The 14,571-nt window shown below is 43.9% G+C and overlaps 1 protein-coding gene across 2 annotated transcripts; it reads right to left on the bottom strand.

Moving 5' to 3' along the window:
- QTRT2 (queuine tRNA-ribosyltransferase accessory subunit 2) lies at positions 1 to 14,508 on the bottom strand. 2 transcript variants are annotated; one of them, XM_042788923.1, is made up of 8 exons: positions 14,251 to 14,508; positions 13,507 to 13,562; positions 11,198 to 11,274; positions 8,210 to 8,419; positions 7,051 to 7,250; positions 4,274 to 4,425; positions 2,595 to 2,715; positions 1 to 1,636 (listed from the first exon to the last, which is right to left on the bottom strand). In XM_042788923.1, the coding sequence occupies exons 1-8, from the start codon at positions 14,445 to 14,447 to the stop codon at positions 1,375 to 1,377; spliced, it is 1,275 nt and encodes a 424-aa protein (XP_042644857.1). In that variant the 5' UTR covers positions 14,448 to 14,508; the 3' UTR covers positions 1 to 1,374. The 2 variants fall into 2 exon arrangements, with proteins under 2 accessions (XP_042644857.1, XP_042644858.1); XM_042788924.1 differs by having other exon boundaries at positions 2,595 to 2,712.
- Positions 14,509 to 14,571: the final 63 nt, after the last annotated feature.

Here is a 14,571-nt window from a genome sequence, read left to right as displayed (position 1 = left end):
TGCAGATTAATCCTTTATTGCTTTGAGGCCAGAAACTTTAACTGTAGTATTTTTTTAAGCTTAATTCAGGTAGTAGAGTTCTTACGTGGAGAGGGACAGGCAGGTGTGTTTAACACTTCCAGGTCTCTTATGGCATTCTTTTGAAGCAAATTATTTGGACCCTTGCTCTGTGAGGATCCTACTCCTAGATGAGTCACTGTCCACCAGGCTGCCAGGTCAACTTTCAAGGAGACATCTTCTATGAGCACTGCACTCAAGGTCTCTGGTACACCACCTCTGTCACACATTGAGGAGTCAGTGTAATGAATAATAAATTTTTTTTATTGTTGCTTTGTAACAGAAAATGAATAAATCCAGGATTCCAAGGTAAGGGAGCATAAAAAAAAACCTAGTAAGAGGAATGCGACATAACAGAGTCATATTTTTAAAACAAGGAGCCACAAGACTTTTCTAAACACCTTTTCCTGTGATACATCACTTCCACAGCTCCATCTCACACTGACATCTGTGTAGCCTGCTATTTGACCAGTGCTAGGACAGCTGGGGAGAATGACAGAGTCATTATCATCCACATGCTAGCATGGGAGTGAAACCTTAGTCCATACAGGTGAAAGGGTAGGATCAAAAAAAACCCCAAAACTCTATAGCAGAACATGGACTTCTTTCTGGCTCTAATGTCACAGATGGGACTCCCGAGGCAGGGGTTTTCAAGGCCAGGCTGAGGTGCAGGGCCTCCTCCTGGCCCAGAGAACATTCTGCACTGCAGGCAGCCCGAGAGAAAAGTACACGTACCGTCCCTTGTGACACCGAACACAGCAGCACTTCCAGTCAGTTCTTTTCAGAGGCAGAGATTCTGGCAGTGGCCACAAGAAACAGTGTGTTAGACTGAGGCAGGATCTCTCATCAAGGAGCTGCATGATGGGACAACCACACCACCAGGATTTTCTAGAAAATAACTACCTGTAATATCCATTGGGTATGTCCCAAACAGCTGCTGAGCCTCCAGGCAGCTGGATTCATTTAATGTCCTGCTTCTTCTTTAATCACAAGTTCAGTAGAATTGTTGAATTGTCCTTCCACATGGAAGAGCAACCATGAGTAACTGAAAACAAATCTATGCATACTGGCCTTGTGAGCTGTTTAGGCTCTTCCATACCTCAAGAATGTACCAAGCCAATTAACTGAAAGAGACATCTGAGTAAGATCCTCCTTCCCCATCAGGAAGTGAGATCTTCTTCAAATGTCTCTTTCAGTTCCCTCCAGGAAGGAAGGCATTTTACTACTAAAAGGTCCACGTGACCCTGCTGCCAGTCCAAGTTACACAGTCCCACTGGATAAGGATGTAACCTGCAACATCCTCTGTCCTCTCTGAACTCACCAGCCTGGCTTTGCGTTTGCTGGGCCTTGAAGCACCTGCCTGAAGACACACTTTTTCAGCTGATCCAGTTCATTGTTTCTTAAGGCATCCCGTATGGCACTGAAGAAACTGAAGTAGTGCTGGAAGTTGTGCATCATGAGCAGGACACCAGCCAACAGCTCATTGGTCACGAGGAGGTGATGGATGTAGGCGCGAGTGTGTCTCTGACAACAGTAACAGGTACATCCTTCCAGCAAAGGACCAAAATCATCTTGGTATCTAAGGAGGAAGCAATGTTGGATAACATCAAAGGTAAGACCACCCATTCAAGCAATAAAGGGTATCCAGATACTACACGGCCTTTTGCAGAGACCTGTGCCTTGAAGTCCTGAGGGCCTGAACCCAGCTGCTGTAAAATGTCTTGACATCTAAGACCAGCACCACTGGCACAAAGGACTCCAAATATCACACCAGAACTCACTACAGCACCAAAAGGACACACATCTAAGTCAGAGAATAACTGACTACGTCATAGCTAACAGCAGAGAGAGTTATCTGTGTCTTCTCTGACAGAAAGGCTGCAGTGCAGGACATGCCTCACTATCACCCAGTCTATGAAGAAGGAAGCTATGAGAAACAAGAATTTACTGGTTCTACTGTTCACGTGACAGTATTCCCTCTACTGTGAGATGCACTGTCCTCACAAAGTGGAGAGAGGATGGAGCAAAGCAACACAGGTGTCTACTCAGACAGCCTAGCGGTAGCTGTGGAAAAAAGAAGGAAGGACAGGTGGTAACACTGGCCAAAGTTTTTGTTAAGTATCTAGAAATTGCAGAATTGCTCCGCAGCTGCCCAAACCACGTCTGAAAGCGGAGGCTCTCCATAGTTTAAATAAAATCTAGCATCCCAAGATGACACAATTTAGATGCAGAAAACTAAAATGATCCCCAGACAACCTTTGTGAACCTACTGTCTTTCAGCTGGAACACAGTTATGACCACAGTATGTCTGCTGGATAAATGATTGGAAAATCCCTGGCTTTAGGTCACACACTGTTGCCTGACAAGCTAGAACGCTTGTCCAACATTCTCCATTTAATGTCCAGAAGTACTGTCTTCAACACCATGTTTTATGAAGTCTCCCATCCAGCTGCTGACCACATGCAATTAAATACAGAGGACAAAACCATCATATTTAGTGATACAGCTGCAGGTACCCTCCTCACAAGCTCACGTACCTTTTGTCCTTCAGAAATATCTCAAATGGTGTCATTTCTGGGTCAGCTTTCGAGATTTCATCCTGGTCATCTTCAGCACCATTCTTCTCCAAGTTCTGGGCCCCATTTTGTTTTAAAGCTGCTTTAAATAAAAAGACAACAGACATTTATGAACAGACAGCAAGGGCAGAGGAAAGGTAGCAACCTTACAGTACGTATTTCTGCTACTCTCTTGCCAGATGAAAAATCCTGCCATGAGCTTCCACCTCTTTCCTACAGTAAACAACTATTTTTCTTTAATTATCATAGGTAAGTTAACAAAAATACAATTTTAGATGTTTAAACCAGCAAGAGACAATTGAGAACTAATCTACTAAGTGTAATGAAGAGTTAGAAGTGAAACAACAGTGTAACTTCTTGCTGCTCCACTGAGCTGAATTCTTAATAAAATGCCAAAAATATTTCCAGTCTGAACTGCACGCTGAATAGAATGCAATCACCTGAACAAACTGATTTTATTGAGATTTTGTTAGAGTAGACAGGCAACTCATCTGCATTCAATCATTCTACTTTCCATGCTGTCACCAGGCCGAGAAATTTAGATGCCTTCTTTTAAAAAAAAAATAAAATAACAAAACAAAAAACAACTGGAATCAAAGAGGCTGATAGCACTAATGCAGAAGATTTAGATTCCACATCTGACTTTTCAGCAGTCTATCTTAAAAATAAAAAAATCGGTCCACAATTTTGTAGGTTTGCATTTTTAGGTTTGTTCTTAAGCAGGAGATGTATCTGGAAACCTCAGTATTACTGTCTGCACAATCCATGTCAACTGAGAGTTAAACAGACATAGAACAAAGAGATTGTCCTTACCCAGAGTAATATGATTTAAGAATAAGGTCAAAGAAGGTAAAGAACAACAAAGAGAAGGGTTAAAAAAATAGCAGTAAGCACAAAGAGACAAGATGTTCTGTTCTATTCAGCTGGTTTTGAATTATCCAGGCATGAAAAGCCGCTAGGTTCTACCCAGGAGGAAAAATGTAAAACGTTTTTCTATATTAAAAACATTTAATAGGCCAAAACAAAACCACTACTTGAAACACATTTGATAGATGCTTTAATGGGTGATACACATGCTCTCATCTCACAGCGTAATGAGGTAATGAGTTATGAACATCGCCTTTTTGTTTTGATATGAACTGATGAATACAAGGAGAGAGAGGAAAGTTGCCCAAAGAAATGGGATTCCTAACTTTTGTCAGCTAGAAAGAGGGACTTTAAAACATATATTATTAAAACAAACTCATATTCAGTTAATTCTAGAGATCAAGTATTTTAGATCTCCACTTCCAGCCTTCACTTTATCCAGCCTCCACTGCTAGCAGTAACAGAAAATTTGTCAATGGTGTCAAACTAAAACCCCTCTATTCAGTAAGTGTTTAAGAAATACTGGAGCACATTTTGGCTAGTCAGACATTCAGATCCTAGGTTGAGGCCCCAAATTCATCTCAACAAGTTTCACACCAAAATACCCCACCTTCAAAGGCAACACTTGCCAGTGGAATCCCAGTTTTTCCAGTGGTTACTGCACTTATTTCAGGAACAAAACACTCAAATACAGATTCCTCTAAAGCTTGTATTATGCTTGCCACAGTACTGGCTGACACAGTAAAAATTACAATGACTATCAAGAAGCCTACCTGCTGCTTCAGGATCTGGATGGCAGTCATAACTGAAAACCAAGGCACAGCCTCGTTCTGTCACTTGGAAGGGAAAGAAGCTCTCAAAAATGTCTACTCCCCTTTCAATGCACTCAAGCACCTCATCTGGTTTGCCTACACCATGGATGATTCTGTAAGAGACACACAAGATGACAAATCTAGAATATTCTGAGTAGAAGCAGGCAGGTACCTGAAGGAAAAGATGCATGTGCAGCACGTGTAGCTTATCCCTGCAACTGCTAACCAGTAGGCAAGTGGGTACAATGGTCATCACTCAGAATCCTGTATACTTCCATTTCCCCACTCCAACCTATCCAGTACATGGCAGGTTTTTCTTTATCTGCCACCTGGAAGACAGCAATAATCCCTCATTTACCGTGGAAACCCCTCATTTTGTTCATTATGTTTGAAGTGATTTGGTTTCTTTCACACACAAATACACTTAGATTCAAAATTCACCTAACATCTGTGCCATAGAACAAATATTTTCCTTGGTCATGTTGGTGCCTCAGGGAACTACCAGTTTCCAGACACACGGACCCCTTTGCTTGGTAACTATTTAGGAGACAGTCTAAAAAGACTTGATCAAGAGCAGCAGAGGCAGCAGTAGGTGGCTGGTCAAAGATACAAGGCCTTCAGGTGACAGACACATCATCCAGCACTTGGAGAACTGCTTGGAAGAGAATGCAGTAATGAGGAATGTCTTTGGAAAGAAGGAAGTTCCTTGCTTTATTCTTCCCTCCTCTTTACACTCTACCTGTTCAAATTATTTACCCAGAAACTTGGGCTGTAACATCTCCTGGGACATGGCATTAAGAGCCAGGAAGAGCCCAGCTGGATTGCCATCAATGGTAATAGAGATCCTGCTGTTAGCCAAATTTAGCTGGCAACTTCCCTGAGGGTGGGAGAAGCAGAAGAGAATGGAGCAGTGCCTGCTCTCCTGCAGGTGCATGGCTGGGCTGACAGCAGCAGAAGCTAATGTAGGGCAATGATCTAAACAGATAATTAGGAAAAGACACAGGGGCTGATAAATGAAGTGACAAGGTGCCATTTTTAGTCACTTTTCTAAGTACTCCAATTAAATTGATGAGCACAAAATAAGGACAAGAGAAGTTTACAGCATGAGTGTCTTGTTTCAGGCTCTGATGGCAGGGAGAAAATTATACACAATAGTTAAAACAGTAACTCTGCATATATGATCAAAACCCTCACTAAAATTTATCTTTGCACAGGTAAAGACAAACATTTGTTCTTGCAAGGGTTCTGATGCTATTGAAAAGATAAATAAATATTACCAAGATACTTCAGCATCCTTAGGTACATGAAAGGACTCTAAAGAGTGCATTCATAAGATCATTTCACCATCACACAAAAAGCAGTCACTTCTTGGGTGAAGCACAAAGTGTTTATATTCTAGAGAATTTCATAAGGCAGTAGAACACAGCTGCAAAACAAAATCCCCAGACGGAATGGCAATGATGAAAACAGGATTGTCTGAAATTCACTTGAGGTACTTACAAGACCCTCTAGGGCTAACCAGCTTTCTTCCTACAAAGAGGTTAGAAACACTTGTCTTAACCAGACAAGCAAACTATTTGATAGATGAGGCAGATGCACTGGTAGCCACTAAGGTTAGGTGAGCAGATTGGACTCTAATGGTCCCAGGAGATCTTTTAAGTAGCTCAACCAGACAGGATGGCAACAACACAGCAAGCCTTCTAATTGTCAGGAAAATTCAAACCCCAGGCACCGCTAAGCATGAACAATCTGCAACACCAGACACATGCTTTCGCATTTAATTTCCTTTTGAACATCATTAGGTCAGAGCAATGCTCAGCTAGCAGAGGGCAGCACAGCTACAGACAGACAACTGGGTCTGAGCCACACCCTTCAGGAAACAATATAAAAACCACCCATGCTACTTTGTGGCAGCTGCTCGTGTAAGAGCAACCCATGCAAAAGTCTGCAAGCTCAACCCCATGCTAAGGAACCCCTTCACTTCTGAACCACTAGCAAATATCAGCACACATTTTCTGGAAGTCTTGAGTTACTATTAATCATTTGTAAGAGTCAAGAACGTTGCCACTCCTGTCCAGTCTCTGGCATGGATCTGATGGGCATAACTAACAACAGAATACACAACAATCCCCACACTATGCCAGTCCAAGCAGAAAATACAATTGTTTTGAGCCAGGCTGTACCACTTCTGGTAGTCCACAGGCTCAGTGCCTCAGGTACGAGGTCACAGCTGGCTGCCATGAGATCATGTAAGCACTGGCTGGTTCTGTCAGCACCACCCTCTGCTCTCCTCCAGTTCAGATTCAGAGAAAACTGGAAACATGATACTTTTTCTGAGAAGAGCTCCCTGTAAAACAGGTTGGTAATAACTTTCTCGTTTGAGCTGAACTTCAAGTAAACCCTGGCCTCAGAGGCCAAATGCAAGCAGCCCAGACATATCCTACCTGTAATTATTCCTAAAAAAACAAGTAAAGATGACTTGAACCAAAATCTTGATTATTCTCCAAATGTGGGGAGTACTCAAACCCACTGCATGAGCACAGCATGGTGCCAGCTGCAGCTAAAAACTGAAACAAGGGCTGAAGACTGCAGCCCGACAGCGGTAGAATTTATGCAGCCTGTCACACACACAGCGCTGTGCAATGCAGTATTTCCTACAGTAATACTGCACAGCAGCCTGCAGACACTCCTCATAATAGGACAGATGGACTTCTTCAGGTGTTGCCCACACAACTTACCTCGGTTTATCCTCTGGCAGCTCTGCTGTGACAGAAGCTATCAGTTTCAACTTGGTCTCCTTGGCCATGGCACATCCCTGGAAGCCATCTAGCAGAAAGCCACCCACAGGTCGCTTGGCAGTCTCCCTGGCTGATCTGAGCCTCTCTTCCAGGATATCTCCACCTTCAATTGCCCCAAACATTACACTTCCTTGTAGTTCCTGGCCCAGGAGAAAGCTACAAATGTTAGAGCGTGCTCTGCCAAAGACACACAAGGTATCTCACAGCCCAGACTCCAGATGCCTGCTACTTAAGCCTCGCGTTCCCAGGAGCTTGCCAGAGCCATAACATTTCATCCCATTTAAGACTATTCCCTACACAACACTCTGAAGTCCAAGTGTAAAGTAGAAACAGCATTAGGAGAGACAAGATTCTGCTCCTTACCTTGACACTAACTCACAGAGAATTTTGGTGTCATCCTTCCCACCCCCCTACAGAGGGCAATAACCACAGATCACCTTTCCACACAACTTTTTAGAGATGGCCCCTCAGCTCTACATGTGTCAGCACAGAATAAAAAGCAGGTGCCATTCTCCTGGCTGTCAGACACCAGCTCTCACAACAAATTGCCCTCCAGGGGATACCGGTATCAGCTCCCATCACCCCTTTTCCTTTGAGGTACAGACTCAGACAGTATGTCTCCTTTCACCAAAAGGAAGGGAAGTTTCAAAGCTGCTGGAAGAAATAAAGAATAGCACTGGCAAATTCTAACAAGTCCTCCCTCACTCGGAACTGAGAGAACTTCAGAGCAAAAAGGTGGGGGTTCTGAATCTGAATGAGAAGATCCTACTTTGCCCATGTATTATACACATTGTATGAAGGTAAGTGAAAGAAATGCACTACAGTTCAAAAGCAGAAGAAAAATTTAAAACCCCATAGTTCTCAATGAGTAAAAATGGGTATCCTGCTGCAGGAGGCAAGTTATTAAAAGAACAGAGTGGCAGAAGAAAAACTGACTGTGCTACTGGTTATACCTCATCCATGGCTATCACCTGGGCATTCTCCAATACATGTGTGTGACACAATTTCCTACTAAATCACATCCTGGAACTGGCCCAGGATGCAGCACAGACCAAAAAGCAGCTATGGTGCTATTGCCCCAGTATTTTGGGGGCCTTACCGGCGATTTTTCTAGCAGCTGAAGGCATACGTCCAGGAAAGAAAGTGACCTATCCACAGACTTCTTGGCCCTTTTTCTACCAACTTCCCCAGAGATGGTGTCTCCATCAGAGATGCACTGGAACCAGTCTGGCTGGATGGCTCGCTGTATGTCCATGAACTTGGAAGCTGTCATTTCCATGCGCCCTGAGTTTCCCCACAGGGACACTGTCTGTCAAGGAAGAATAGGGATAAACGTTAGTTGCAAAGGTTAACAAATCTTAAGGGTCAAAGGAGAGAAGGAATTGGTCTGGTGAAACACCAGATACTGGAATGGTCTTCATAGATAAGTTCTCCAGGACCACGGCTCAGATAATCACCTGCACCTGGCACGATAAGTGAATGAAGATAAACAAGTGAATTGGGATTTCTGGGATACTCTTTGGTGAAACAGTCACACTCACCACATGTTTTGAAGTCTCTGAGATATAGCAGCTGACCTATCATCACACAAATTAACAGCACAATTGGAAAAAAAAATTAAAAAGAAAAGATTTCATTCCCATCAAACTTATGTTGTCACCTCATGAAAGACAGCAAAGGATGCAATGGGAAATACAGTTCATTAGTTTTCTGTACGCAGTGCAAACCCATGAAACTATTTCCTCTTCCAAACAGTGAATTCATACCACCCATGTGAATACAGATGCATATATAAACCACACAGCACACTGGGAAGAATACAAAAGGTTGTTGGACAACTTAATCTTAGAATCCAGTGTTATTTTATATCTCAAATCCAGCCACTTAAGAAGGGATTGAAATACCAAGCACAAAAGAAATACACAGCTTTCAAACTGAGCCAACATAAGAAACGGCAGATACTCGTTAGGATTTCACAGAGTCTTCTCAGTCTCTTCACACACTTTCCATTCTGTGTGCATTCATGGGCCCCCCATCTTCCATTGTTACTCCATGCTACCCCCATAAGATTTTAAAGCAGGACAAAAGCACCTGCACAGAGAGGTTATGTTACCTGAACACCTCCGGGCTAGCAGATGTTACCATTCAATTCACTAAATGTTCAGATTCATAAAATGTTACTGCAGTCACGGCAACTATGCATGCTACCATGTTTCATCCTATTCTGCAGGATCTGTAATTAACCTGTGGATGCAGCTTGGCAGATGCTTTTGTTGTACTGTCGTTAGACTTGTGACGCTGCTGCTCCAAAATTGTGAAGGGGTAAAGTAGGCTAAGTATTGGGCTTGAACCCTTTAGAAGTTAGTTCTTTTCATCCACAACTCCGTTAGTGCTTTTTTAAATGAGGAACAGTTTTCAGCTATCAAATAGCTTACAGCTTGCTGTGTTATGGCAACTTTTTGGGGCTTGAGGGTTTAAACACGTTCTCCTAGCCTATGCCAGACAGACAGATTAAGCGGTGCAGTTCTCATGCATATTAATTCACAAATTGAATTTGATCAGTTGATGTTAAAAATATGAGAATTTTTTTTTTTTTTTGGTCTGGTCCCCGCAAAAAAACAAAAGTATTGTGCAAATACATTATATGTCTGTCATCCATCTGTCAATTCATCCCTCCTGTTTACTTTTGGCCCCATCAGCCAATTTCACTAAATTTGAGCAACAAAGAAACAGACAGAAGTCTCCAAAGTAATAACATTTTAGTAAATCTCCCATTATTAAAAAAAAAAAAAAAAAAAAAAGCAACTCCAAAGGAGGGAGATCCCAAATTAGTACCTGCAGAATAACTGGAACACAGCTGCTGCAGAACGACATACAGCCTGCATGTTGGCCAGTTAGTACCTGCTGCCTCTTATGGGAGAGCATCAAGGAACAGCTGGTGAAGACAGGCAAAGGAAAGTCAGAACTGTTTGAGCCAAAGGGCACGGAGTGTAATCAAGTCTAGTTACCTTCATTCTGCACTCCAGAAAAAAAAAACTGCTTTAATAAATAAAATAGCCATGCAGCTTAGAGAACTGAGCGTTAACCCCCATGTTTATTTTAATCCAGCCTATGCCAGGCTTTCTGGCACAGAATCCAGTTTTCTGTCCCATTGCTTTCAAAAAGCTTTCACAAGTGCTTGTCAGCAGGGATCTAGCTGCAGAAGGCCTTGCAACAAGGTGACAAAAATCTTCACCAGGTTCCAAAAAAAAAAAAAAAAATCCAAATCAAACCTGCAACACCGAACCGAGGCTTAGATCGCTGCTATCATCTCATAGCTGCACAATGGTGAAACAAGCTCCAGGGAATTCCTTCCCTGCAGAGAGATGGGACTCAGCCTGGTTCCCAGCAGCAAGGAATAAACACGGATAGTTGGATGGCAGTAGCTACCATCCTCTGTCATTCAGTGACCTTTCATCAAATGTGACCATGTCCAATCAGGCCTTGGGACTGACCGTACGTGAGCAGGTGCCAGGAGTGGCCCCTCCAGGCCAAAGCTGTGGCAGGCAGCAGGTACCGTGTGGATTGCATGGGGAACATGAGTGCCTGTGGGGTGCAACGCACAAACATCTGCAACACTATGCACTCCTGGATTGCTGAGCCACCTTCCTGCAGAAATAGCAAGTTCTCCCCCTTTGTGGGCCTGAAGCAGACCATGAATACACACGCAGGGGTTCAGGTTTATTGCTTATCAGTGGCATCACCCTAAGCTAAAGCATGTAAGCTAAAACATATGTTATTTCTTTTACTACCGTATTAATTGCAACAGCACGGGAGTCTAGAGCTTTCCTTTCTACCTGAATTACCACTTAGCTGCTCAAGAACTGCTCAGGGAATGCACTGCCAAGTAAGAAAACATCCAGCTTTACTTAGTTGGAGGTATGAGCAATAAATGACATTCTTCTTTTGTGCAAAGACTTATTTTTCTATAAAGCATAAAAAAAATCTTGTGGCTGTCTAAGCACACCCACACAGATGAGAGGAGGACTGGCAGCTTTCTTTTGGGAACTTGGAAGTGGACCCTTTCAAGTCTTTGCAGTCACTGTACCTTGTTAGTGTTGTAGCCAGATGGACAGGGAGTGACCGGGTCGTGAAGGGAGCAGTACAGCACTGCGTCTGGCATACCTGGGATCAGAGCGACAGACACAGAGTAGCTTTATGAAACAAAACAAAGCTAATGCAAAGATGTGGTTTGTAAATCTGCAAAAGGAAACAGGGTATTTTCCCACACACAAGTACATCCATTATTGGCAAAGAAAATACTGTTCATCTGATCACTCAGCACCAAAGGTGGCAGACTTTTTCCCCAGCTCTACTAGCTGCAGGGAAGAGAGCGCAGAATCAGAACAAATCATCATATAATACCCTTTAGTTCTGCAGCCTACATAGCTCCTTGGAGATTTATTTGTGTTTCTTCTTGCTTAATACTCCTGCTACTAAAATTTGCCAGACCCAACAGTTGACTCACTTGACCGCTCAACTGACACACTGGAGACATCTGACATTTGACACAATCTAAACCAAGCAACAACCTCAAGCCTAGATTCTTACGGCAGGATAAGGCATAGTGAGAGAACAGATCAGCTACACAAATGAGAAATTTATCATCCCTGCCAGATTGGAGGTTTTAGATGTCAGAAAGCTAGACAGTATGTCTCAATGACATACGGTTTTCTCGTCACAGATAGTCACTGAAGTTGGTGAAGCCTCCAAGAAGTTTCAGATAAAGAGATTTTCAACTTTTCTTGAAACAACAAGTAGCCCCAAAGCAGTTAAAGTTTACTGAAAGTTGAGCACAAATTTCCTTTGGAAATCCAAGCCATAACTTTGCTTATCATGTCCAAAATTTTGATATGTTTTTTAGAAACAAAGCAAACAAAAAAAACCTTGGTCTCTCTGTATAGGATAAAAATGTTTAAACATTTAAGAAAATTATAATAATTTACATTATTTTATACATTCATAATATATGTGCAACTGGCACACCCAAAACATTCATGAAAATACCTCAGCTTTGATACAAGCATTAGCAACTCAGACATCTTTTTCTTGCAAAGTCTGCTAGATTTCATACGCAAAGAACAGTCTGTAAATTATAGAAATTAAAGTCATTGCCATCACTTCAACAGAATTTACCCTATACCCAGTGTAGCCCGAGACACGCAGCCAAACAAGGCATCCCAAAGAAGCTTGCTGACTTGGCTGATCATCCCACAGTTCTCTGAGCTACCTCCCCAGATATAAATACAGGCCGTGATACAGATACTGACACAAGATGCTAACCCTGCATGCAGGTTCCTTCCCCACGAGCCTGACCACAGCAATCCTGGCTGCATAATGCACGTGGTCAGGCTATTACTGATCTGTTATAACAACCAGAGGAAAAACCCAGGATAGTCACAAACACAGGAACTGCTGCTTTACTCGTTCTTATCACCAAGATGTTAAGACAAAGATTTCATTTGGGAACTGCTTCAAGAATGGAGTACAGTGACTGATGAAGATCACAAAGGCTTGGTGCGGTAGCCTAGGGCCATAGCAATGTTAACTGGTTTGCATTTGACTATCCATAAGTAAAACTGAGTTTATTCCCCAAACTGACTCTTTAACATGGAAAAATTGAAGGCAAATACAGGGAGCAAGTACAGTCTGACTGCTAAACTGACAGGAACAAAGAACAAGGGAAAAATGAGCTGCTTCACCTTCTGCTTTACTTCCTCAAAGCCCCACAAATTCAACATGGGTTCTTGCCCTAACATATTCTCAGAGGCTGAAGTGTCCACCAGCTGAGACTGACTTGATGTGGGGTGCTTTGCCTGTTTATTCTTCATACTGGATGAAGATTTTCTGTTGGAAATCTTTAGATGAAACCAACTATTTTTACGAGAATCAAAAAAGCCGGCTTGAGCAGATCCTCTCGGGAAACATATCTGAACAGCTGTATGGGGAAGGCCGTTTTCATGAGAATTTCTAGTTCTCCTCATCAAAAGAAGTCAAGAATTGCACCTGGCAAGATTCAGTCACAGCAGTGACTGAGGGCTGCAGTAAAACCTCTCTTTAGTTCTAGTCTCAACTTTTGGTCTATGCCCATCCCAGTCAATACTGAAGCCCCCCAAGGAGAAGGCTGGGTGCATAAAAAGAGAAATAATGCAAAATTACATATTTTTGTAGCCCATTTGAAGGATTTCTGGCCATACTAGTGAAAACATACTATTTCAAGTCTTCCTTAGTGCCACTTTGAGCGAGAAAATGCCTAAATGTGGAAAGCCTATGCCTACTGTACTGCCTAAAAATGCACCAGTGGGATCCACCTGTGTTACCTCTCCAGACACACAAGCAAACACACACACACTTTACCTATAAATTTTGCAGCTCCTTCTTTATACTCTTCCAGGACATCGTGAATTTCTGCCCTGCATCCAAATACAGAAACACATTAACTATGCAAATAACTGTCAAGAAAGATTGATGGTTTCATAACTAAGGCTTCTGTTCCCATACTTAGGCATTGTCTGAACTTGAATTGGTTTAGGCACGGACAGTTACCATCCGGCTATCAAGCAGCAAAGCAGGGACAGTGGGAACTAAACGCCAGAGACCCAGAGCTCAAGAATCACAGCTTAAAAACAGGGGCATTCATAATTCTGTGACAAAAAGGCTGAGCTTTCACCCACATTGACTAGCGACTTCGTGCTGGAGAGCATGAAGACACACTGTGACTTTCCGGGTTGCATTACTAACGTGCACCACTCAACAACTACACAAGACTGGGAGGGGAGAGCTTCAAACAAGCTTTATGGTGTTAATTTTAACTTTCAGCTACCACTTATACCCCAGTGGTTTTGAGTTGGCTGCTTCTAAAGCCGGGTTTGGCCGAAACACTCAAAAATTACGCAGCCCTCTCTCTAGGTCCCTTACCTTCACCTGCCTCCTACCAAGTCCCCGCGCCTCCCTTCGACGGGGAAGCAACAACGGGGCAACCGACTTTCGACATTCCGGGGAACGCGAGAAGCCCGCCTGCCCCCGCCCCGCCCGGCAGCGCCGCGGGGGGGGCCGGCCGCGCCCCACGGAGCCCCCGCCCCCCGGGCCGCGGTTACTCACAGGGCGGGCAGCGGGAGCTGGGCCACGGCGGGGACGCCGCCGACCGCCTGCAGGGTGTCGCGGGTGAGGTGGGGCGCCGAGCCGCTCCGCGTGTAGAGCAGGCAGCCCGGCAGCGCCAGGGCGGCGGCCCCGCTCCTGCCCAGGCCCACCAGCGTCCCCAGCCGCCCGCCGCCCGCTCCGCCCAGCTTCACCTGCATCGCCGGGCCCTCAGCGCCGTTACCGGCGGGGGGGGAAGAGCGCGCTCTCCGCCCCAATCACCTCCCGCGGCATCATCAGCGTGCGCCGGCACCTCCCTTCCGCCCCCCCCCCCCCCCCCCCCCG

The sequence above is a fragment of the Tyto alba genome, unplaced genomic scaffold (assembly GCF_018691265.1).
Source record: "Tyto alba isolate M040663 unplaced genomic scaffold, T.alba_DEE_v4.0 Super-Scaffold_14, whole genome shotgun sequence".
In the NCBI taxonomy this organism is placed as follows: domain Eukaryota; kingdom Metazoa; phylum Chordata; class Aves; order Strigiformes; family Tytonidae; genus Tyto; species Tyto alba.
The sequence above is the reverse complement of the archived record's forward strand: the minus strand, read 5'-3'. Positions and strand labels throughout refer to the sequence as shown.